Source organism: Sorex fumeus, unplaced genomic scaffold (assembly GCF_029834395.1).
Source record: "Sorex fumeus unplaced genomic scaffold, SorFum_2.1 ptg000063l, whole genome shotgun sequence".
Lineage (NCBI taxonomy): Eukaryota > Metazoa > Chordata > Mammalia > Eulipotyphla > Soricidae > Sorex > Sorex fumeus.
In genome coordinates this window covers 71,921,361-71,946,894 of record NW_026606120.1, presented here as the reverse complement: position 1 = coordinate 71,946,894, position 25,534 = coordinate 71,921,361, and the positions used below count along the sequence as shown (strand labels likewise).

Genomic DNA, 25,534 nt, shown 5'->3' with positions numbered 1-25,534 from the left:
GTTTTTGGTTTCTGGACCACATCTGGCAATACTCAGCTCTGTACTCAGAGGTTATTCCTGGTGGTGTTCAGAGAAACATGTGCTGTAGGGAGTAACCTGAGGCCTCCTGCATGCAAAGCTTGTGATCCAGTCTATTTCTGTTTTCTCTCCGCTTGTAATTTTATTTCTTTACTTTTAGTTTTGGGCCACACTCAGTGGTGCTCAGGAGTAAACCCTGGAGGTACTGAGTCTGTGTTTAGTAATAACCCCTGGAGGTGCTCAGGGGACCATATGCCATACTGGGGATCAAAGTGGGGTCAACCACATGCAAACCAAGCCACCTTAACCTTGTATTATTGCCCCCAAATTTATTGGTTTTTGGGACACACCCGGTGGTGCTCAGGTATTGCTCCTAAATCTGTGTTCAGGGATCACTCCTGACAGTGCTCAGAGCTCTGGGGACCATATGCAGTTCCAAGGATTAGCTATGTGCAAGACAAGTGCCTTAAACCCTATACTATCTTTCTGGCCCCTGTTACTTAATTTTAAATGTGTATTTAAGTTATTTCACATAGGAGAATAAGCACCTTTACGATTTAGAAAGAGAGTTCCTTACTGGGAGATCTTAGGGGTAGAAAGACAATCTCATCTTTGAAAACTGCAACTGGTAATATGTTTTATCCAAAAAGAGGCTTCCTGTCTCTCTCTCACCCATTTCTAACAAATGCCCAAAGCAGTGCTAGTCCACAGACGGGCATTAGGATCCTCTGATAAAAGGAACTAAGCCAGGGCCCAGCGTTACTACATGGAGGGTGATTCAGCACCTGCCCTGTCATGCCTGGTGCCCAGGCTGAATGGATTTTTGAAGTACACCTGTTGTTGAACCCCTGCCAAGTACTGATGGCCACTAACCCCCAAATCACTTTCCCCCGCTGTTGATGTTTGGAATGTCAGACAGGACTGAGCAGCAGCCGGTGTGTATTTCAAACATAGCAGATGGATTTTTATATTAGCTCCTATTTCATGTTCAGGCAGAGCGACCGCCACACTAAAATCGCAGCCTCAGTGCTGCCGAGTTTGCTTCTGTGAGATTAATTCTGTGAAATTAATTGGGACAAGATTGAAAAGGAAATTAAAATGCAGCTGAGTGAACAGGCCTTTCAAACACCTTTTTTTTCCTCCCTCTCTCGCTCCCTCTATTCAAAGTTGAATTCCGCGGTGGTCGCAGGCACAGGGGAAGTAATTGATGAGAGGCAGGCTCTCAGGAGCCATCGGTTACGTATGAGGAGACCTGCACAAGCGCCACAATCTGGAGCCAGTGAAGGGCGCGGAACACCCCGCTGTGGCTCGCGCCGCGTCCCAGCACCAGGCGCCAGTGAAGCTCAGTCCCAGCACTAGGAAAAGCTGTTCAGAAATAATCTGGCCCCAAAGCCACACAGTAACATCCTCTGGATGCACAGATCTGTGGCATTATTAAAAAAAAAAAAAAACCCTCTTTTGGGGCAGAGAGATAGTACGGGGGGTAAGGTGCTTGCCATGCACCAAGCTGAATGCAGCTCACCCCAGTTTAGTCCTGGGGACAGCAGATGAACCCTCAGATGCCACCAGGAGTAATCCCTGAGCACAGAGCCAGGAGTACTCCAGAGCACTGTAGAGCATGACCCCCAAGATAAACAAAAACCCTCCGAAGAAAAAACAAAACCACCTGGATTGGGAGGATTAAAAACATCAAAATCATTAAATACTCTCCAAAGCATTATACAGACTCAGTGCAGTCCCTAAAAACAGATACCCATGGAATTTTTCAAAGAAGCAGAGCAAACACTCCTATGGAATTCCTATGGAACAGTAACCTAACTTTAAACTGTATTACAAAGTGGTGGTAATTAAAACAGCATGGTGTTGGAATAAAGATAGACCCTCAGATCAATGGAATAGAGTTTGATATCCTTAGACAGACTCAGGTATATGATCAGTTAATCTTTAATAAAAGGAAAAAAATCTCCTTTGAATATATTTCAAGATCTGATTGGAATTCAATTAATTAAGTGGGAAAGAAACTTCAGGGGCCTCAGACTATCTGAGGATGCAGGGGGTGCCGTGTTACTCCTGGTGACAAGGTCCCTGGCTCCTGTTTCAGAGCTCAGATGCTCAATTCTGGCCTCTCCTCACACAGAAAGTTTGAACAATTGATAAATTTTGTCCTGGATGTGATCGCTCAGACAAGGACAGACAGGGTAGCTCTTCCCAAGGGGCCTCTCCCTGGAGAGTTTTTTTTCTGCTTCCAAGTGAAAGAGAACCCATTGTGCTTTTGAGCATCTCTATGAAGAGCTCCTGGAAGATTGGGCCACCTTCTTGAACTCCTAGAACTTCTATGTACCTGCACATTAACATTATTTTTAGTGTGATGGTTGGGGAGGGATAGTTATAGTTACCAGTTCCTCCTAGGTGCCAGGCACTTCTTCACACAAATTCTATAATGTAAGCACCACCAGGCCCTCTGAGTAGAAAGGATACCAATGTTTACAGATGAGGAAACTGAGGATTAGTGAGATGAAGTGATTTGCTCTTGGGTCACATAAATAGTCTTTCTCTGACTCCTTTCCCTAAGAATAGATGGGTGATGGGCATTTGGTTATCTATGGGGGCACATATTTCCTGTCTAGCCAGTCATTTTCTCTGGAAAAGGGATAAAGAAAAGAATAAGGATCTCTCTTCTGGGATCTTGCCTACTCTGAGACCCCAGGACTTGACAGACTTCTTTTCCTGATCCCAAGATTCTAAAGTTGAAGATTGGATCACAATTTGAGCCACTACTAAGAAATAGAGCAGCAGAAGCTCCAGAATTTCGCTGTTTTTTTAGTCCTTTCCACCCCACTGCCCCCCAGGGATCACATTTATCTTCTCTTTCTGAGGCCATCCTCCTCCATTCCCCTGTCCCTCAGATTAGTTCTATAATCAAAGAGTGAGGGGGAAACCATATGCACATAATTATAGGATCCAAACTGAATAATGGGATTTTTGTTTTATTTAATTTGAATAAATAACTGAAGCTAAAACCTATTTTTTTGTGTGTGAAAAAAATTTTTAAGCAGTTTTGCAATGCCAGCCTACCAGGTTTAGTGTGGCAATGTCTGAAGCAGAAAACAGAGAGGCTGTTGGACACACACTCATTTCATAGGTATGGAGACGGGTCCAGGTAAGTTGAGCTGCAAGCAGTTGTGCTTGTCTTGCATTTCTCAAGGAACCGGTCCTCTAGGTTCCTACACAGCAGGTCTTCTCTCACCTGACAAAGTTTCTACCGCCAGAGAGGAAAGTGAAGTGGTGATTTAGAGACACTTTTTTTCCTGAACTAACCTCAACTCCTGTTGTTAGTTCTCAGGTGTGAAAGGCAGACAGTGGAGCACAACTGACCCCCACAAGGGAAGTCAGCTTGGGTCACATGGAATGAATTTAGGATCCACAGGAAAGAAAATATTGGAGAGTTAGGAATGGGCTGAATGTCTAAATCCACAAGAATGGTAGTAGTTTCTCCTTTTCTGTGCAAATTATTTCATCTGTGCTTCTACAAGGTAAGGTAATAAACTGGGTGACTTTTTAAAAATTCCTTCTAGTTTAAGGACTGTTACTGAATGAGGTAATAGAATAAAGATAAATCCGAGACAAATGCTCCCCATGACAACATTCCCTGGAATGAAACTTTGTGAGGGAAACTTCAGGTGTGCTGTGAGCAGATCATTTCCTCCATGGTGGTAACATGGAAAAGGGCACTCCCACAATGGGGAGGGGTGAAAACAGCCTTCATCATCACCCCAAAGATGAAGAAAGAAGCTGATAGAACTAGGGGATCCAGGTCTCCTTATGGGATACTCCACAAATTAGCTTTTAGTCATAAAGGAAGGGTTGGTTTAAAAAAACCAGGTAGCTCATGTTCTTTAGTATTTCTTAAAAATACAACAGCCATAGAAACTGCAGTCAGTACTGCAGGCAAGTCACTGCACAGCCCCTCCTAAATAGAGGAAAGGGACCCCCAGTGAGAAGCCATTAACAAAGGCAAAAGACATGCAAAACAAACAAAATCATCATGACCGAGAGAAGGCCAGCAGACAGTCTGGCTCTGTGGTCCCCCCTCCCGCTGCAGGCACCTCAGACAATGTAAACAGTTAATTTGTTCACCTGCAGGCTCTGGGCAAACAGAGGCCTGGTCACACCTGAGTGGATAACTCGATTACCCCTGTAATGCCAGTGTGGTAATGTACACAAATTCTATTACACGGCAAACCTTGCTTTCGGGCATTTGAAATACCAATCAGGCCAATGTCCACTCCCTTCTTTGCTTCCAATTTACTCTTGGTGTATTGGAGCTTCACTGGAATGGCACTGGGGTGGTGCTGAGTTAGAACTCTGGAAGAAATCACTAAAAGGTTGTGAGCTCAGTGAGCCGGGCCTGGAGGGCTCTCATGCTCTCAAAAAAAAAAAAAAAAGGTCGAGTTTGAATTTGATTGATCTTTGTTCAGAGAGGATTGGTTGGAGTTACTGAAAGCTACTTTAGTGAAGTCCTGATTTGTTTCTCCTTCCTTCCTTCCTTCCTTCCTTCCTTCCTTCCTTCCTTCCTTCCTTCCTTCCTTTCTTTTTTGGTTTTAGATACCCGATGGTGCTCAGATTTATATCTGGCGTTGTGCTCAGGGATCACTCCTGGCAGTGCTCAGGGGAACATATAGGATGACATGGATCAAACCCAGTTTTACTGCATGCAAGGCAACTTCCTGACTCTATACTAGTGCTCTGACCCCATCTTGATCTGTTTCCTAAGGCACTTATGATGTATTTCAAACCAAGACACACCCTTCACCAATATTTGTAGAATAAAATAAGTGACAAATTATGGTTTATAATAATATAACAATTCCTTTTCTTTAAGGAATCTATATGCTTTATACATATATTATTTTACTTTAATTTTATTTTTTAGGTGACCTCAGTAATGCTCAGGGGTTACTCTGGGATCTGCACTCCTGCAAGTGCTCAGGGGACCATATGGAATGCCAGGGATTGAACTTGGGTTGGTTGCATGCAAAACAAGCACTTTACATGCTGTAGCATCTCTCTGGCCCTACTTACTTAAGAATTAAAGAGCAAATTGTGCCTATTTCAAAATGAGTTTGTAAATACTGATTGACAAATAGAGAGGAAACTTTCACTGTTTTTGAGGGGGCGCACATCCAGCACTTTTGGGTCACTCCTGGTGGGTGCTTTAGAGGGTCCATGTGGTCTGGCAAATCAAACTCAGGGCTCCCACATGCAAAGTATGTGCTTCAGCCCTTTGAGCCATCTCTCTAGCCTGAGAGAAAACATTTAATAAGCTTTCTCAAGGATAGAACCTATGACCTTAGCCTACCTATACGGACTATTAGTAGTTTTTCTTTTATTTGGGGCAGAGGGCCAGTTTGTGCTCAGGGCTTACTCCTGGCTCTGTGCTCAGTAACTACTTCTGGCAGGGCTCAGGGGACCATTTGTGGTTCCTAAGAGTTCTGAATTGTCTTTACAGTGGTAATGGTACATTCTCTCTGTCTCTCTCTCCAGATACATATATATATATATATATATGTGTATATATAGATAATATGTAGCACTGTAGCACTGTCCTCCCATTGTTCATCGATTTGCTCGAGCGGGCCCAGTAACACCTCCATTGTGAGACTCGTTACTGTGTTTGGCATATCGAATACATCACTGGTAGCTCGCCAGGCTTTGCCGTGTGGGCGAGATATTCTCGGGAGCTTGCCGGGCTCTCCGAGAGGGGTGGAGGAATTGCGGAGGAATCGAACCGGCCGGCTGCGAGCAAGGCAAACACCCTACCGTTGTGCTAACGCTCCAGCTCAGATATTATGTATCTATTGCATATTAGATATATATATATACACAGAGATATATAATATATAATACATCTCTGTGTAGATACGATCTCTATTATATTATATATACACAAATAACATATATATTATATATAGATAATGTATGTGTGTATATATAAATATATATTAAAACCCAACAGTGGGGCTGGAGTGATAGCTCGACGGGTGGGGCGTTTGCCTTGCATGCAGTTGCCCCGGGTTCAATTCTCAGCATCTCGTATGGTCCTCTGAGCACCACCAGGAATAATTCCTGAGTGCATGAGCCAGGAGTAACCCCTGTGAAATGTCGGGTGTGACCCAAAAAGCAAAACAACAACAACAACAACAAAAACCAACCTAACAGTATCTGTGAGATGGTAGGTTGGGGGTAGGGATTAACTTTTTCTGGCTTTGTTTTATTTTGGCCATACCCTGTTAGTGCTCAGGACTTACTCCTGACTCTGTGCTCAGGCATCACACTGTGAAGGGGACCAGAGGACCATCTGGGATGCTAGGATTGAACCTGGATCAGGTATGCGTAGGCAAGATCCTTATCCTGTGTACTATGTCTCTGGCCCCTAAGGGTTAACTTTATATTTGAAGAAGAGAATAAAGTTAGCTGGTGGCCTATGTGAGATTAGCTTCACTATCTTGGCCTTATCAGCATTTGCTCAAATCCACTGAGCTCACTGGCTCTGACTCCTCCTCCTACATAATTTTATTACAGTCTTGCTTATCTATAAATGAAATAGGAAGGTGGCTGACCTAGCAGGAATGTTTTCAACTATGTTAATAAATTATGTACACAAAATGAACTTTAAGGTAGCATACGTCCCTTAAAAGATCAAATTTTGATTGGTGTAGTTTTAATAATATGTGTCCTTTCTTCTTTTGGCAGGGGGGCAGTGCCTGTGGGGCTCTGGGAATATTCCCAGGATATTTGATTTTTGGCTAGGTTGGGTGAGCTTCAATATTCAGTTCTTGGACCGGGTGATGTGGGGTACATTTTTGTAAATTTAAATTTGAAAATTGGTTCTTGAACCTAAATTTAAAAAAAATTTCCCCTTGCAATAATAAATAAGTGGGAAGTGATTGGATGTGTGAGGGCATCAAGTAAAACACATGAGAGAAGTGTGTGATATGGAATCATTCTAGTTATGGCTACCACATCATCAAGAATGGGAAAAAAGTCAACTTTTGATTCAAGCCCTGTGCTCTGTGGCCTTACCTTGCTCAGAATACGGATAAGGTCACCCCGCTGGAAGGACAGTTCGTCTGGCTGGTCACCATGGCAATCCCACAGGCCCTGGTAGTAATCAGCATAGTCCACTGATCAAAGAGAAGAGAAATCAAAGTTAAAAGGACTCCGTCTTTTTCCATGGGGCCGACCACCTTTTAACTGCAAGTAGAAAACAGGATTCCTATATTGCTTTGAGGAAACTCAAGATTCAGGGGGGTTGGGATGAGATACAGCCTAAGACTCAGCGTGAGCAAAGGACTATGGGAAAAGGAGATCATTAACTAACATTAAATATTTACAGATCACCCTGCGTTGGATGCTATTCAATAATATGATAAATATACCCATGTATTAATAAAAGAAGATCAGGCAGGTAATTTTTCACTTGGTTTGTAAGTAAGCAGTACCAAGAGATTTCTTGCCAGACTTGCCTGATCAGGGGAGTCTTCTATTCCATACTTCTCTTTCTTATACATTTGGAGGAATGGGCTAAGTCTTACTTCTGCTTGTTGACAAGAGAGGCTGAGTCAGCCAGCACATGTCTGCATCACAGCCTTACACACTGGCCTCCCGTGTTATCCAGGAGCTTCATCCTGGGCACTTCCCACCCAGGTATATATGAGGTAAGCACCAATAAATAAGGAAACATGAATAGCCTGGTTTTTAAAGGGGTGTCTCATCCATTACAACTAAATTCTGGATGGGCTGGCCCTTTTCCAGCATCTCATTTGTAGACCCTGAACATGTCTGCCAAGATTTATCTGCAAGCCCCCAGGGGAATAGAAACCAAAGTGATCTGCATTAAAAATGAAAGCAACTGAAGACGACAAACTAAGCCTTAGAAGCACTGGAGAGATTTACTCGGCTTCTCAGCAAGGCTAGATGGCAGTGATGCCACAGGACAGCCATCGATTGTTAACAACGAAGAATTTGTATTGATCTTCTTCTACCCGGAAAGGTTAAACACTAGAGTACAAAGTGGGAGAGGATCTGGGGCTTTGAATGACAGGAGGGCTAATGCCCACCAGAGCAGGGAGAATGTGGCAATCCTCCCTGCTCCTCAGACATGAAGTATGAGAGCTGGAAGCAAAGCACCTATGAAAGATGAAATTCTGGTCGATAGTAGTCAGGAATCCTGGGTTCAAGCAAAAATTCCCATGATTTGGGGAGACCCTATTTGACAGGTTTCTGTCTTTTATCTCTCTGCCCCTCCTTCCTCTCCCCCCCCCCGCCCCAGGAGTGGCAGGGCTCATAACTGACAATTACAAGACTAGATGTGGCTTAGGTTGGGGACCGCTATAGTTTACCTTTTTCTACATGAAGAATATTTCTTTTTCTTTTTTTTTTTAATTTTTATTAGTGAAACACCATGAGGTACAGTTGTAGACTTACGAATTTTTGTGCTTGGGTTTCAGTGATTGAGTACCCATCCCACCATCAGTGCCCATTCTCCACCACCTATGATCCCAGTATCCCTTCCACCCCCCGTCCCTTCCCCCCATCCCACCCCGCCTCTGTGGCAGGGCATTCCCTTTTGTTCTCTCTCTCCTTTTGGGTGCTGTGGTTTGCAAAAGAGTCATTGAGTGGCAATCATATTTGGTCTATAGTCTACTTTCAGCATGCATCGCCCATCCTGGGCGGATCCTCCCAACACCTTTTTCTTGGTTTTCCCTTCTCTATCTGAGCTGCCTTTTCCCCTAGCATGTGCAGCCTCCAACCCATGGAGCGAACCTCCTGGTACTTGTCTCGACTATTCTTAGGTGTTAGCCTCCTATTTTGTTACTTTATATTCCACAGATGAATGCGATCTTTCTATGTCTGTCCCTCTCTTTCTGACTCATTTCACTTAACATGATACTTTACATGAGGAACATTTCTACATGTTCCTAATCTGTGAATAATTTTAACTAATTTTCTTTTTCTTTTTTTTTTCTTTGCTTTTGGGTCATACCCAGCAATACACAGGGGTTACTTCTGGCTCTGTACTCAGGAATTACTTCTGGCAGTGGTTGGGGGACCATATGGGATACTGAGGATTGAACCCGGGTCAGCTGTGTGCAAGGCAAATGCCCTACCCACTGTACTATTGCTCTGGCCCAATTTAACCAATTTTGAAACAATTCAAATAATCTGTGAACAACTCAGTCTGTTCACAGTGGAACAAAAGCCCTAGAAATCTCTGGAAAATAGCCTTAATAAGAATCTTAAAGTACATAACAACAGACATGGGACAGAGTTTAGTTCAAATACAGATATTACAGTAGAAGTGAAAATATGAACTTTACAGAAGCAGGGCATGTTTTCTTTACACAGAAGATTGTTTGCATGTGCAGTAGACAACAGAGGGCAGCAAACAAGACAACTACACCGGAAACTTCTATGACCAGCGGAGTTCAGATATGTTTATAAGGAAAATATCGGTTTTAAAAAGACATTTTTTTTGGGGGGGGGCTGGAGTGATATCACAGTGGGTAGGGCATTTGCCTTGCACAAGGCTGACCTGGGTTCGATTCCCAGCATCCCCTATGGTCCCCTGACTGCCAGGAGTAATTCCCGAGTGCAGAGCCAGGAGTAACCCCTGTACATCGCCAGGTGTGACCCAAAAAGAAAAATAAAAGACATTTTTATGTATATTTGAAGATCAGTGCATGAACTAATACAGAAACATCAGCCCCTGAAAAGTAAGAACAGATTTTACAGAGGACACAGTAATGCATTTTTTTGATTAGCTTTGGGGGCCACTCTGAGTGACGCACAAGGGACAGTGTAGCACAGGAATCTGAACCCAGACTTTGCCGAGGTGGGCAAGTGCTCTGTCACTGGAGTCATATTCATGGTCCCTGTTGTATTTTAGTTGAATGGAATTGATTAATCACCCCAAGACTTTGACAAAACTAGGAATCAAAAGTATTGACATCAACATTCTTTGTGTGTGTGTGTTAGATTTTCATATTTTTATAAATTATGGAGGCAAAATTAACATCATTGTAGTTCCAGGAGTGCTTTTGTACACCTCTTTAGAGGTAAAGTGCAGCACCACTGAAGTGCTAATATGCCTTCCCCTGCTATCTATTGGACCCCTCTACCCTTTGTGACTGTGTGTGGCTGCGATGCCTCTCTCTGAACAACCTCATTTGAGTTCTGAATTCAAGGGTTAGCTTTTGATTGGTCAGGTCCAAGTTTTTTTTTTTAATTAAAATTTTTATATCTCACATATGAGATTATATGGTATTTTCCTTTTACTTTCTAACTTATTTCACTTAGTCGACATCTTCCAATACCATTCATGTTATTGTGGATTTTATCTTTTCTTAGAGCTGAGTAGTATTCCATTATGCATACACATCTTTATCTACTCATCGGTCATGATAGCAATATTCTTCAATATTTACACAGGATAGAGAAAATAATTTTATTAAAATGTTTCTATTTCTTTTTGGGAACCCTTCTAAGTGGTGCAGGTCTGCAGGGGGAGGAGTCCTATTCACAATTCCTGACTGACCAGACTCTTGGCTCAGTGCAAAGGTCTGAGGCTATGAGCCATTTGGATCTGTAGCACTAGAGATATCAGGGCTGCAAATGGAGATGCTTGGTGGATACTATAGTTCCAGCAAGCAAACCTAGGTCAGGCACAAGTTAGGCATATATCCTAACTGCTATACCATCTACAGCCCCCTAAAAATACTTTAAAAACATGACTAAGTGCTTACTAATGTAGGACACTAGCAAAGTTAACTTGGCTTTTTTTTCTGACCTAGCAGATTGTCACTGGAGGAACTATTTTCCAAGTACATAATCTGGGATAGCTCCTAAAATAAAGAATATATTTTGGAATATATGTAAGAGTGATTGGATATTGGGTATATAAGACATCTTGGATGTAGACCCCCCAAAAAAAGACTCATTCAAAAGTACAATGGAGCTAGGGATACAGCTCAGTTGTAGAGTGAATGCTCCATATGTATAAGATCCCCAATTAAATCCGTGGTACCAAATATATATGCGTATATTTACATACATATGCACAGACACAATAGTTCACAGGGAAAGCAGAAAACTAGGAGGAAAACAAAAGCCTTTCAAGAACAAACAAAATTAGAGGCCAGGGAGTTAGCTCAGTGGACTGGAGTGATTGTGCTTAGCCCTGAGCACCCACACATGGCCTATGGGGAAGGGTTACCAGCCAGCTGGGGAGGCACTGTGTACCAGGCAGTCCACAGACACTTGGAGTGTGGTGTGCTTACACAGGAGAGGGTTGTGTAGAACAGTGGTTTCTCTGTGAGGGGTCAGGAGAAGCTTCCTTGGAGTTTTAGATTGTAATAAAAATCTGAGTGACAGTGGATGTGATTTAAAGACTTAGAAGGGGAGAGGGGAAGGTGGAGGTGGGTTCCATTTCCAAAATATGTTCCCAGGAAGAACTTCAAGGTCTGGAGGCCAGTCCCCTCAACTTGCCCAGCTCATTTTATAACCATGAGGAGTCTGATATTTTGGGGGCCTGAAGGAGGATTGCTTTTGTGGGGTGGCTTGAGGTTCTTTAGCTTTCCATTTCTCTGGCAGCAGTCTGAGTTCAGAAATGGTGCAGCATCCTGACCATTTAATTAATTCAAAACATCCTCATTCTCATTTTGAGGACATTATTCCATCTAATTATTTTTTTTCCAGTCTGTCCATTTGGAATGAAAAACAAAAGAATAAAGCTTAATGCCAGCATTTCTCAATGTCTCTCCGAAAAAAAAAAAAGTAACTCTGCACTAAATAAAGCCTGGTAATTCAAAAGCAAAGCACTAATATATTCAGCATAAAACAGACAGAGGACCTAGAGCAATAATGACACCACTAATAACTAAAACAGTTATAACAATTAACAACAATTACAATGATAGAGAAGCTAATGGGTATGATCACTGCATTTAAATTGCTAGTAGAGCTGAGAAGGACTTTTTCTAGAGAGAGAAAAAAAGACAGTGTCTTATTTTCTTTATCCTATGTGTGAGAAGCTAAGCTTCAAGCAAACAAAATGTCACAGGGAGAACAGCAACAGATCGAGTTAAAAAATGTTATTTTTCTCTTTTTTCTAGGTATTTATTGCCAAGCATTTGTCATTCCACACTAAGTTCTTTATAACCAGTGAAAGACATTTCTCCTGTAACTGAGGTCAAATTGCTGTTACTGTGGGCAGAGTTAATACTTGAAAACGAGCTGCTGTGATGTGGAAAGTTCTAAGGCAAAAGAACCTGGACACCTTTCAGCCTTCTCCCAAGAAGGAACAACAGAACCTGACTGCCTTCCTTCCAGAGTTCATCCTTCACTTGGAGCTTTTGTTTGGGAGAGGAGAGTAGTTGCAGGATTCAAGGAAAAGAGACTAAAGAGAAAGAGCCTAAACATAGGTCAACTTGTTATTTATATTTCTTTCATGAGTCAAAGGGCTGTGCCAAGGAGGCCTGGTGCTGGGCACAGCAATTTAACAAATCATGGGAAAGAGAGGAAATGAGAAGGCAGATAAAGCTAGCCCTTGCTAGAGCATACCTTGGTGAGCAGTGATAAAGAAGGACGAAATAGTGGCCTGTTCAAAGGAGAAATGTTCTGTAGGACAGGCCAGCAACAGCCACCATGCTCAGTCCATTAAAGCAGACTCAGTAATACCATTTAACTAATTCAGAAGGAAAGGAATGAAAAAATATACCAAGCTCCATTGGCCACAGAACAGGAAGAGCAAGTGCACAGTACTGATAGTTCGCACAGCATTATATTCTTGAGTTTTCAATGATGAAGGTTCATAATGTTTTAAGTATCATCTTGAAGTGGGGACTCCTCCTCCTCCTCCTCCTCCTCCTCCTCCTCCTCCTCCTCCTCCTCCTCCCCCTTCTTCTTCCTTCTCCTGGGTATGTGAAGGGGGAACACACAGCGGTGCTCAGCGGATACCCCTGGCTCTGCACTCAGGAATCATTCCTGGTAGGCTTGGGGGGCCATATAGGATATTAGGGATCAACCCCCGGCTGGCTGTGGTCAACGTCAAAACTGGGTCAAAATTCTAGCTGGGTAATGATCAATTCATGGTTGGTCTTGGGAAATAGGTTTCAAAAGTTATGGCTGGAGGGCTGGGGTGCATAATTTGCATACAGCGGGCTCAGGTTCAATCTCAGCATGAGTAGGAGGTAGCCTCTGAGCACCTCCAGGTGCGGCTCCTAACCTTCCCCCTCTACTATAAACAACCAATGAGCTTCATAGTACAAACCTTGGAAATAAATATATATGTGACTTCCCTCTGTATTTTCTTTTTCTTATTTTGGAGGAGGGGTTCATACCTAGTAGTGCTTGCGAACAATCTCTGAGGCTCCAGCATGCAAATCATGAGCACCGTCTGTTGAACCACCTCCTACCCCTTCTGTCTGATGTATAATATCTCACTAAAGTTTCAGAGAGAGAGCCTCAGAGGTGGAATGCGTAAAGGCAACCACTTGTCTTCTCCGCAGAAATCACTGAATGTGGGTTACTCTTTTTTCCAGGATCAGACGAGATCGGGCGCGTTCAGGGTGGTATGGCCGTAGACGGGTTACTCTTTTTTGAAAAATTAAAAAAAAATTTTTTTTTTAGGGAGGGCACATCTGGTGATGCTTAGAGCTTACTTCTGGCTTTGCACTCAGGAATCACTTCTGGTGGTCCTAAGGTGACTGACTATAGGGGATGCTGGGGATCAAATCCAGGTTGACCATGTGCACTGCAAGTGCCTTACCTACTTTACTATTTATCTCTTTGGCCCCTGTGGGTTATTCTTTAACTAAATTTGTCCACAACTGCAGAACATAAGCAACTTACTTCAAGATCTTCCCTTGGAGATTTGGGGTATCTCAGCAAGACTGGTGCCTCCAATTATGCCTTTTACTTGACACTGCATATCCAAGCAAATGGCTACTGGTTTTAGTTCAAATAGTACAGAATGAGATTTAGTTTTGGTTACCTGGACATGACCTCATCAGAGGGAGAGAAGATAAGCTCTCACCAGTCAAAACACTTAGTGTTAGAGAGCTAGGCCGATGGGTTGGAATTTAGTGAAAATCAGAGTTGTTGAAGAGTCACTCATTAAAATAACCCTGTTACTAACAGTCATGCTGTAAACCAAGCTCTTTATAGATTGAACAATCAATACTACAAGGCTGTGATAGATTTTCTAGGTAACAGAATAAAATAAAAGAAATTACATCTTATAGGGTCATTAACACCCAATAAGGATGAAATGAATTCCACTCCCCCTTCCTTTGATAAGATCTAGCTGGGATTTAAAAATCTTAGCAATTGCATCAGGGAAAAAGCACAGCATTCAGGGAACAGAAGAGAGAAAAGCATGTGTATTTTCAAGGCATCCTTGCTAGTCATAATAGCTTTTAGGATAAAAGATTGTCCCCCACCTCAAATGCACACGAGACCTGAAAAAATCTAGATGAACCAAACTTTAGAAGCTTGTCTATTATATAGGAATTTACATTTTCCTAGAGATTCCTCTCTTTTATACGCCTGCCCTTCACTTAGAATTCTATATTCTATTGTTATTAAGTGACACCATTTGGATGTTAACATATTTGTTATTGTTTCTATAGTGCCTTTTTATCTTTTACCTTTTATCTTTGGAGAAAAGGCACTCTATAAATTCAATAAATAAATAAGTAAAAAAATATAATAAAAATTCCTGTCTCAGATTCTGCAGAGAGAGAAAAGACTGCCTCTGATTTCTGATCAGTCACCCATCATTATAAGTGGTGGGAAGTATAAACCATAGAAGCATATTCAGAGCCCATTACACTTCATAATATCTATTTTAGAGGCAGGGAAAAAGAGGGAAGAGAATTTTATTTTTGGTGTTTGGGTCACACCTGGAGATGCTCAGGGGTTGGTTACTCCTGGCTCCTTACTCAGGAATTACTCCTGGTTCTGCTCAGGAGACCAGATGGGATACTGGGGATTGAACCCAGGTTGGCTGTGTGTAAGGCAAGTAACTTACACACTGTACTATCTTTCCAGTCCTTGGAACAAGAATGTTAAAACATCTACTTGAAGGGCTAGAGAGACAGACCAAGGGGCTGAATGCCTGCTCTGCATATAGGAGCCTGGGTTCCATCCCCAGCACTACATTTCCCTGACTACTTCCATCCTCCAAGTCTCACAATGGAGACGTCACTGGTGCCTGCTCGAGCAAATCGATGAACAATGGGAGGACAGTACTACAGTGTTACTTCCATCCCCCAAGTGTGAAGATGGGAGTAGCACCCTAGAACGGTTTTGTTTAGCACCCCAAAACAAAAGTCACAAACAAAAAATCCCACTTAAACTATAGTTGTTGGAATAGTTAAGAAATAAATTCCTCCCCTCCTTCCTTGTCAGATAGAATGTTAGTAAGAACATTAGTAATGTTAGTAAGGAGGAAATGAGATAAATTTAAAAATGGGTTTTATATTTTTGCCAAAAGATTATGCTTCGTGGATGGGACTGAAAGTAGAGTTGCCTCTAGGTAGCTTCTGCTAATCCCATCAAAGCCATCCACAGAAAGTCTTTCAGTACCAATGTATGAGAAGTTGGTTAAGAAAGAACATATGAGATATACAGGTTGGTGAGAAGCACAGTTTTTTGTTTTGTATTCTGTACAAGTGGAAACCAACAGAAAACAGGTTTTAGAATGGACCCTAATACACGTGCTAGTTATGAGAAACTAACTTGCAGCTCTACCAAGATGCCAGCATTCCGTCCGCCTCAGTTCTTTTTTCTTCTTGATTTGGCATTTGATCTTTGCTATCTTTTTCTATTCCTAGGAGAAGTGGGGCATTTGGGAGGCTGACCACTTCACTAATTCTTTTTCATTCTTACTTTCCAGAAAGTATAAGTTACAAGAAGAGGCTTTGCTGAATGCATAAAAGAAGAGAAGGGAAAAAGAAAGAGAAAGAGAAAAAGTCAGACCAGGGAAATGGAAAGGGAGAAATAGGGAGAGGGAGAGAGAAAGAGAGTGAGAGACACAGAGAGAGACACACACACACACACATACACACAGAGAGAGAGACAGAGAGAGAGAACTCCTAGACTTTTCCAGAATCTCTAAAAAAAGCCAGTTTCTTAATCAGCCACAATTCAGGCTCTTCTGATGAAATGAATATCCTTGAGGTGCCCCTGCAACACGCATAACACACATCCCTCTAGTGACAGGACAGAATGGGTCCTTGGTCCACTTAGGAAGTGTTCGAGGGGCATCTGACCTTAGAAAGGATGAGCTTGCTAACCGCCTGAAACATGGTTAACAGTCTAGGATGAATAAGATGTAATTTTGTATTCAACAAACCTGTTACATATTCATTTCCAAATGTGCCTGGAATCAAATCCGGCCATCAGAAGTCAGCCTCCCCAAGCAATTCTATCCTTCACCCCAAGCTCACTTTTCAGATCTGACACATTTCCATTCCCCTCTGAACTTGCAATCTCCGGGCTTCTCCGAGAGGAGACATTGCCATTCTTTCCATTCTCAATCCTCCGATCTCTCAGCGATGAGGCAATTCCATTTTCACTGCACTGATTTAAGAAATACTGATAGGAAGAAATAAATATCTGGTTTGGCTTCCTACCCTCGCCAGGATAAATCTTGGCAGTTCTGGGAACATTAATTAAATGGAAGGGGTGGCTGCTTTTAAAGTAAAAGTATTTTCCTTTCCAGCTCCTCTGGGGCCTTTGAGGAGGACTCACCAATCCCCCTTTAATTAGCCAGTTCAGTACAGTTTGTTGTCTAGAGAAATATCCTACCAATATCTGAATATCGTACTCAGTGCTTGTACATTTATAAAGCTTTCATACCTCCTCTCTGTTGAGCTCCACTCTCATCTTCTAGATCATTCTCTTCATCTGAGGGGGACAAGCAAAATAAGCATTAATAAAGAGTAGTTGATTGTCTTTTCTTAAATGGCAAATATATGCATATTTTATTTTCTAAAGTACCTATGACCCATGAGATAGCCACAGAATAATTTGTCTAGTAATATTTTCTCCTCAAATTCAAATGTTCTTTCATCAGTTACATTACAAAATCACAAATTATAGTTTTATGTTCTTCACACGACAGGTTTTCTTTCACTGAGGTTTGTTATGCTTTCTTCCTCTTTAAAGAAATAATTGTTATGCTTTCTTCTTTAAATAATTACTACTTAAAAAAGTCACATCTCATCTCACCTTCCCTATTTACGGATTCACAAAATCTCTGCATTCTATAGGCAAAGCCTTATGCTGGGAAATGGAGATACAGCACAGATAAGACTGATAGGCAGGGGGTGGATGATAGCACTGACGACTGCTGTCCTGGACATGTGAGCCCACCAAAAGAGTGATCCCTTTACACAGCTAGGAATAAGCCTTCCTAGCATCGTTAGGTGTGGCCACCAAACAAACACAAAGAATATTGGTAGGCAGGGTCCCCTGTCCCGATGGAGCTTCCATTCCACTGGATTGTTTAGGTGCCTATCATTAGAATCCTAATCTTTTCCCTAAAACCCTATTTCTCTTTCCCTTCTGGGATTCTCTTTTACACGTATTGTCTCAATGTAAGAATCCAAAAATAAGGTGTGTGTGTGTGTGTGTGTGTGTGTGTGTGTGTGTGTGTGTGTTGAGAGAGAGAGAGGGAGAGAGAGAGAGTAAGTAGGATGCTAAGATGCTAAGCCATGTTTAGACCCTCCCTGATTAATTAGTCTTTAATGTAGCAAGCTTTGTTCAGCAATAGCAGAAGCTGGTCATGTACATAATTTTATGTTTCTAGTACTTGGGGCTTGCAGTTATCTTTTTTTACTGTTGTTATTCAGCCTGCCTTGTTCATTTGAGTGTAAGCTCCTGAGGGTAGTTGGAATGGTCTTTTAATTAATTGCTGCAGGTACACAATGGGTTCTAAGTCAATGCTATTGTCTAACTCCAGTCAAGTGTTTATATGGTCAAAACCTCAACGTGATTGGTCTAAGAATTTTTCTTTCTTTTTTATTTTGCCTTGAGTTTCTTACACACATTAACCAGTTTCATGTTTTTATGCTACCTGATGACATAGGAATTGGGCCTTTATAAAGAAAACATGAGTGCCAGGAATCATATTTAGCTATTTTCAAAGTGTGTGTGGGGGGGTCAGTGAGCAAAAACACATTTTGTGATTTTTCCCTTTCATCACCCCCACCCCCCCATCACTACCACACACCTCATACACACAGTATAAATGGGATACAAGTAACATTTTGAGGATAGAATTCTCCCTTTTTCCTGGCCTCCTTTCTTTTCCTTACATTTAGGAAACGTCCCATCTTGCCTCCTAAAAGGGAACTTTTTTTTTTAAAAGGAACTTTTGAGGAGATTGCTTGGGGACAATCTCTGTTATTGTTTTAATTTATTAAAAAATTATTTAACTTTATTTTTTGGTTTTGGGCCACACCTGGCAATACTCAGGGCTTACTCCTGGCTTTGTGCTCAGCAATCACTCCTAGCAGGCTCAGGGACCATACAGGATGCCAAGGATCAAACTCAGGCCAGCTGCGTGCATACCAAGAGCTCTACTTGCTGTACTATAGTTCCAGTCCCTTTATTTTATTTATTTTATTTTATTTTATTTTATTTTTGCTTTTTGGGTCACACCTGGTGATGCACAGGGGTTACTCCTGGTTCTTCACTCAGGAATTGCTCCTGGCGGTGCTTGGGGGAAGTTCCAGTCCCTTTAAAATTTTTTTTCTATTATTTTTCTTGTTATTACTAGAGATGTTACTGGGCCCGCTCAAGCAAATCGATGAACAATGGGAGGACAGTGCTACAGTGCAGTGCTACATTATTTTTTTTTAAGTTTTTTGGGGGCCACCCCTAGTGATGCTCAGTGGTTACTCCTGGCTGTGCACCCAGGAATCGCTCCTGGTGGTACTTATGGGACTATATGGGATTCCAGGGATCAAATCCAGGTTGGCTGCTTTCAAGACAGGTGCCCTACCTGCTGTACTACCTCTCCAGCCCCTGTTGTTATTCATATGAGGTTAAGAAGGCTTAACCTTAAGAAGAGTTCTGGTATGTTAGACTGGGGCGGTAAATTCTAAATCCACAGAGGAAAGAGCAAAAAAACATTCTAGAATGCGATAGGATACGAAAGAAACAAATGAGCTCACCTACAAAAAGATAATTTTCTTGTTCCTCCTCCCAAAAGAAAAGTGTTGATACTGTGAATTACAAACTGGATCTGAAGTTGGAGAGTCACCGTGCCTGTGACTCCACCTCCTTCCCACCACCATTAGATGGGAAGCTACACCAAAGATCTTTTCTAAATAAATCAGACTTTATTGTAAAACTCGGCCACTGACGAGACATAAGGGAAATTAGTTATACTTTATTAAGGTTAAAACATGTATATTTGAAAATAAATTTTACCCTACACGTACTGTAGGAAAAGGAACACTTGGACTCAACTTTTCTCATTGCCACAAGTTTCTAAGCAGCAGATAATTTCCTATGTGCCACCTGTAGTTCCCCCCAGCCCCGCATCATGAGGAATGAAGATGTGAGATAATGGAGGGGAGAAATCAAACATTGGAAATAGATTATACTGAAATAAATCACATTAAACATTATTCTTTGCACATTGTCTCCAATTACTTGCCCACTTCCTTCCTGAGCTGGGAAGCAATTCCTTTTCTGACATGGGTTTAATTTCATGGGATCGAAACATTAAAAGGACAGTTGGTACATTCTCAGATTCCGAGAGACCCCCGTAATTTGGAAAGAGAGCTGCTCTTTTGCTGATCTCAAACAACTTCATCACAAAGACCAATAATTTGCTGTGCTTAGGCACTTTTGCAGAGAGGCTCTATCCTACCTCTGCCGTCTGTGCGCAGATGTCTCTTCCTCCCAATTCTAATCAATGTAAATTGGGTCAGATCTCCGCTGTGAATTACAAATTGGATCCGAAGTTGGAGGGTCACCGTGCCTGTGACTCCACCTCCTTCCCACCACCATTAGATGGGAAGCTACACCAAAGATCTTTTCTAAATAAATCAGACTTTATTGTAAAACTCGGCCACTGACGAGACATAACCTCATTAGCATTGATTTTAAAATAAATTATTGAAAGTGGCTAGCCTGCTCTTTGCATTTGTAAAATAGGAGAATGTAAATGTATTTGCAATGATAAAAATGAAAACTAAACCTTGGTCCCTTTATCCTTTCAGGCAAAGGCACTTAATCTAGTCATGATACAAAAATAGAAGGAAAAAAAAAGAAGAGTCTGTTTTTATGCAGTTCAATTCCAGACCAGATACTCTTGATTTCTATTGTGCCTGTGGAATCACCTTAGAAAGAAAGCAGAACCTTGGTCAGAGGTCTGAAAGCTCAGTCATCTCTGGCATTAAGCAGTGGATATGAATGGGGAAGCTCCAGTTCCACATTTAGCCTAGTGTAGTCCTTCTTGCAAGGATGGAAGCAGACTCTAGTCAAGAAGCCTAGCTTTGTGCCTCTGGGCCTTGGACAATATGGTTTTGGGGTACCATCATATGGTAAGGAGCAAAACTTCCTGCTGCCTTTTCCCAGATTGAAATGGCCTGCTACCCAATTGGTACCCAGATTCTTGCAGGTCTTTCAGTGAAATTAGAGTGGTATCTATTTGAGTCCAAAGTCAAGAAAACTGATCATAGGGCAACAGGAAAAAAAGTTTTTGCTCACAAAATGGGGGGTGGGGTGGGGTGGGTTAAATGGTCCAATTTTTTTTCTGTTTTGGTTTTTGTGCCATACTTGATCATGTTCAGGGCTTATTCCTGGCTCTGTGCTCAGAGACCATGTCTGGGGGATGCTCAGAAGACTTTATGAGATGCTGGGGATTGAACCCAGGCAGACTATGTGCAAGGCAAGTACTTTACACATCTTACTATATCTCTGGACCAAAATTTCTCATTTTTATTAATCCTAAAGGTGAGGCTCTGATTTTTAAAGTTATTAATTTGAAAAGCATTTTTTTAAGATTACAGAGCTTGTTGAATTTCTTTATAAGAATATGGTTAGGGATTTTAGCATTTCATCTGCTGAAATACATCTTCATTTAAGAGAGAATTAAAATTTATGTGCTACTTCAACTTTAAACAGTAATAGATTATAATGGTCCTTGCTCCTAACAGGGCATATGGGACCCCAACCTTACATAGGTTTTAAACAAATTAACCTCTAAAGATTACTGTCCACTTATTACATTAAATGCTCTACTTGATTCCCAAATATCTCATCTCAATTGGGAAAACAGTTGAAGAAGATTCTGTTAACCGTGTGAACATGTAAGAGAACCGTGGGGCCTCACAAATGAGCATCAGTATCCAGAGAATTGATTTCAATCAACATTCTTGGCACACTGTCAGGGACGCTAATGAAAGGCTAAAAGGAACAGGACACTGAGTCCATCCACCTCAGTGGCACTGAGAGCTGCTTCCTGTGACACCTGGCTCTTCTCTGAAGCGCCTCTCTGCTGTTGGCCAAAACTGTGCAGAGAGAGGATTGAAAAAATGACTGAAACAGAAAGAAAGCCATCTCTTACTCCAAGCAAAGCATAGTGAAAGCAGATTGAAAAATGCCAAACGTATCCATGTGCAACCAGATGTCAAGGTGCTCTGGTGACAGATGCAACAGAAATATGCAGAAACTCTGAGTGCAAAGGAACCGTGCAGAAAAGTGGAAGCAGGAAGCATTCCACAGCACACATGGGGAAGTTATAAATCTATGGATTCTACTGCACATCTTCAAACATGGGAAAAAGGGGAAAGATGCTAATAATGCATTTTATTCTTAGTTGGGTATTTTATTATCTTAAAAAATGTGAGAAAGATAGTATAGCAGGTGTGGCACTTGCCTTACACACAGCTGACCCAGGTTCCATACCCGGCACCCTAAATGGTACTCTGAATTCCGTCAGGTATGATTGAGTGCAGAGCTAGGAGTAAGCCCTGAGCATTGCTAGGTGTGGCCCCTAAGCCAATACACACACACACACACACACACACACACACACACACACACACACACCAGGCTATACTGGTGGCATACACACACATACACACAGAGACACACCAGGCTACACTGGTGGCATTCAGAGGCTACTCCTTGCTCTGTGTTCAGAAATTACTCCTGGCAGAGCTTGAGGAACCACATGTGATGCTGGGGGGGGTCAAAACAGGGTCAGTCGCAGGTCAAACTGAGATCAGTACCACGCAAGGCAAATGCCTTAACCCCTATATCATCTCTAGTGCCCCACTATGCAATAGAGTAAACTCAGTTTGTGCTAATTTCAACACATGGAATGCACTGGATTTACAGTTGAAAATAATAATTTCTCAGTTCCAGCATGCAGGAGTCCTGGGTTCCACAGAACTGAATGTTCTCCTGAGCACCATAGGGAACAATTCCTGCCCCAGGAGTAATCCCCAATATTTCTGGGTATGGCCCCAAACTCAAACCAAACAGAATGGAACTCAATTCCAGGTCAGCGTCTGGCCTTGGTGCTGGCCTAACACAGAGTGTGCAGAGTCCAGCATGCCACAGGGGTGGGAGAAAGAAACAGATCAGCTCCACGGGGGCCTGGTGGTGGCACTGGCTCTTCAAGATATTGTCCTCATGGAAAATTGCTTTTCTATGAAATTGGAATTTGCTTTCTTCGTAAACTTTGCATTTTTGGTTTCTGTTTCCCCCTACCCTCTTTACTCAGACCTACTAATTATCACTGTTCCTCTGTCTTGTGGGTCTGGACAACTATACAGGGGGAAAAATAATTCCACAGCACACTTGTTTCCATTTGATTCGAATGAAAAAAAAAACCAGTTATATGCTTTATTATAAAGCAATCTGGTTTCTGGGTCTATAATCACTCTCCAGGGCAGTGTGGGCAGCATTGGAATGCGCACAGAAATTCCCAGGGAGGGCTCTTTGTCTCTCACTCTCTCTCTGTTTGCTCTCTTCAGATCTCTCTGGAGAACAGAATCGGATCCTGTTGCCTCTGCAACTGCTGTAAGGCCCCAGTTTCAGTCCTTCAATGGTCTCCAGCGCCTTACTGGCTTCCAGCCCGGGGGCCCCAGATGAAGAGAAACCTGATAAAAGTTGTCCTTTTATGGAATCCTGAATTATGAAATTGAGCCTGTGCTAGCCTGAGAAGTCATTTTCCTGGAAGAGGGAGAGAGCTCAGAAAAGCCTCCCATTTTCCACACAGTACTTTAGCACTTCTTGTTGGTAGTTCCCTGTAGTTCAATCTATTGCAAATGAGATCTTAACCCCTATATGCTTACATGGATGCTTGGAAATCCCACAAGATGCCAACCTTGAAGCCATATTTCTCAGGACCAATGCTTTAGTGGTCTTGGTTGCAAATCTCCAGTGATCTGTGTTTCCCCCATGGGAAGGAAAGTGCTAACCATGGACCAAATGATCCTAACCTGTGATCATTGTGATGGGGTGCATTCAATTATATGGCCTATGCATTCTTCTGATGAGGAGAAAACACTTTTGAATAGACTTGGTATGTGTTAGAGGCATTTTTCTCTCTACGAGGCAATGCATAGAAACAAGAATCTGAAAGGGAGATTACTAGTCAGCCTTCCCCACCGAGACAAGAAGGCTTAGGCTTAGGTAGGGCTTATCCAGAGGAGGAAAAAGTAGCAGAACCGTCAGTGCTAAACATTCTCTACAAAACACATTTACCTTTAATGAATGTTAAATGGAATTGCAACTCTTGATGGAGTTGCAATGCAACGTTTCTGTTGGCTGTCCCTCCACCCAGCACCCATCCTTGCTGTAAAAATGGGCCTGAGCAGAAGGTGTGCTCCAGATTCCATCTACTCAGGATCTACAGTATCACCTGCTTCCTACACAGAGTTGACAATGTCCACTGGACTATGTCCGGTTTGGTGGGTGGAGGTAGAGAAGTAGCTGTCCCTCAAGTCTTTCAGGAGGTGCCACTTGCTACTTCAACACCACCAAATTAGTAAATAATCAGCTTTGATTGAGCACTCTGTGTTCCAAAGATCGCACACACATGAGTTCTGGACTTCTCACAGCTTCCCTCTAAGATCTACAACTATGGTCCCTATGTGACAGGTGTGGAAATCAGGGAGAGACCAGCAAGCCTGCTCCAGATCTCACAGCTCGAGGTGGCAGAGTTGTCCATCCTGACTGAGAGCCTGAACTTTGACCTGTGATCCCATGCCATCTCTCCCAGGCTGCTTTCTGTGGTTGGTCCTGTGAGCTGGTGGCAGAGGGGAGACAGTATTAGAAGTCCTCATGTTCCCTCTCAGCTTTACTAGGGCTGATAGTATGGTATGTACAGCAATTTCAGAAGCAACAAGTTGAGTGGACTGGAAAGGCAGCTGGCGGGTGGGAGATTTGTGGCTGGAATATTTATAATGCAAATAAAAGCCAGTGTTTCATACTTTAAGGGCTGTCTCTAGAAACCTGATGGGGAGAAGCTTTGGGAAAGAACTGTTGGCTGGGCCTGGCTTCATCCTTTGGAAATTCAGAAGCAAGTTAGCTGCTGCTTCCCTAAGCTGTAGAAAGGGATTAGAATCTACTGTGTGACGGTCCTCATGTCCAAGGGACAGGTACTATGAGCCTAAGCTAAGTTGCTTTCCTGGAAAGGGGAGATCTGTTCTTTGCTTTTGGAGACCAAAGTAAGTTGCTGACTAGTGTAGGCAGGACTTTGGAGGGGTGGGGGGAGGAGAGGAAGTATGGAGAAATCCAGTGCACATTCATGGACCATCTGGGTGAGATGATGGTTCTTATTTGCCAAGGCCTCATCCCCTTTACCCTCCTTTGCTTTGCAGTGCTGAGCATTAGTGCCTCCACCTCGCCTCTTTGAGAAGGGAACATGGTACAGGAAAAGGCCCTTCTTTGCTCCCAAGAAGGCTGAGTGTTTCAGTGAGGTTTTCCCAGAGCCATTTTTTCCACAGTTGGAACCCACAGTGGTGTGTCACCTGGATATTTCCCCAAGCCTGGGCAGGAGTGAGTAGAATGTGAGCTCACTAGGAAGATTCTGGCCAAGTTGGGGAGTACATCTCCTTTTAGGGAGTGTTGTGAATTAGAGCCATTTCTGCACCCTGCTGTTGCAATGGAGCAGACTGTGAAAGGGAAGATTCTCAGAGGAGCTGTGTTTTAATGTAGCAATTTGATTCAATTTTCCACTCTATAAAATTACCCATCACTGCTCGTTGCTTTCTAACAGACACCTTCACTCTTAATTTAACAATCCTATCGAATTCTGCCAGGGAAATTGGAAAAATTTATCACCTGTGAAATTTTATTTTCCTTTGGTTGTATCTGTTTTTGTAAAACTTCATTAACGACGATGACTTGCTGAGGAAATTATCATTTTTTTTTTTAACTTCAGACACAAGAAATGGCTCGACCTCAACCAAGATATCAT

The 25,534-nt window shown here is 42.4% G+C and overlaps 1 protein-coding gene across 1 annotated transcript in view; it reads right to left on the bottom strand.

Moving 5' to 3' along the window:
- SKAP1 (src kinase associated phosphoprotein 1) overlaps positions 1 to 25,534 on the bottom strand; it is a 320,308-nt gene that overhangs the window by 17,541 nt on the left and 277,233 nt on the right. The window contains exons 10-11 of the mRNA XM_056126663.1: positions 16,942 to 16,989; positions 7,102 to 7,202 (exon numbers count right to left, since the gene is read on the bottom strand). Of these exons, the coding sequence (XP_055982638.1) occupies positions 7,102 to 7,202; positions 16,942 to 16,989 (149 nt within the window). The remainder of the gene's footprint in view (positions 1 to 7,101; positions 7,203 to 16,941; positions 16,990 to 25,534) is intronic.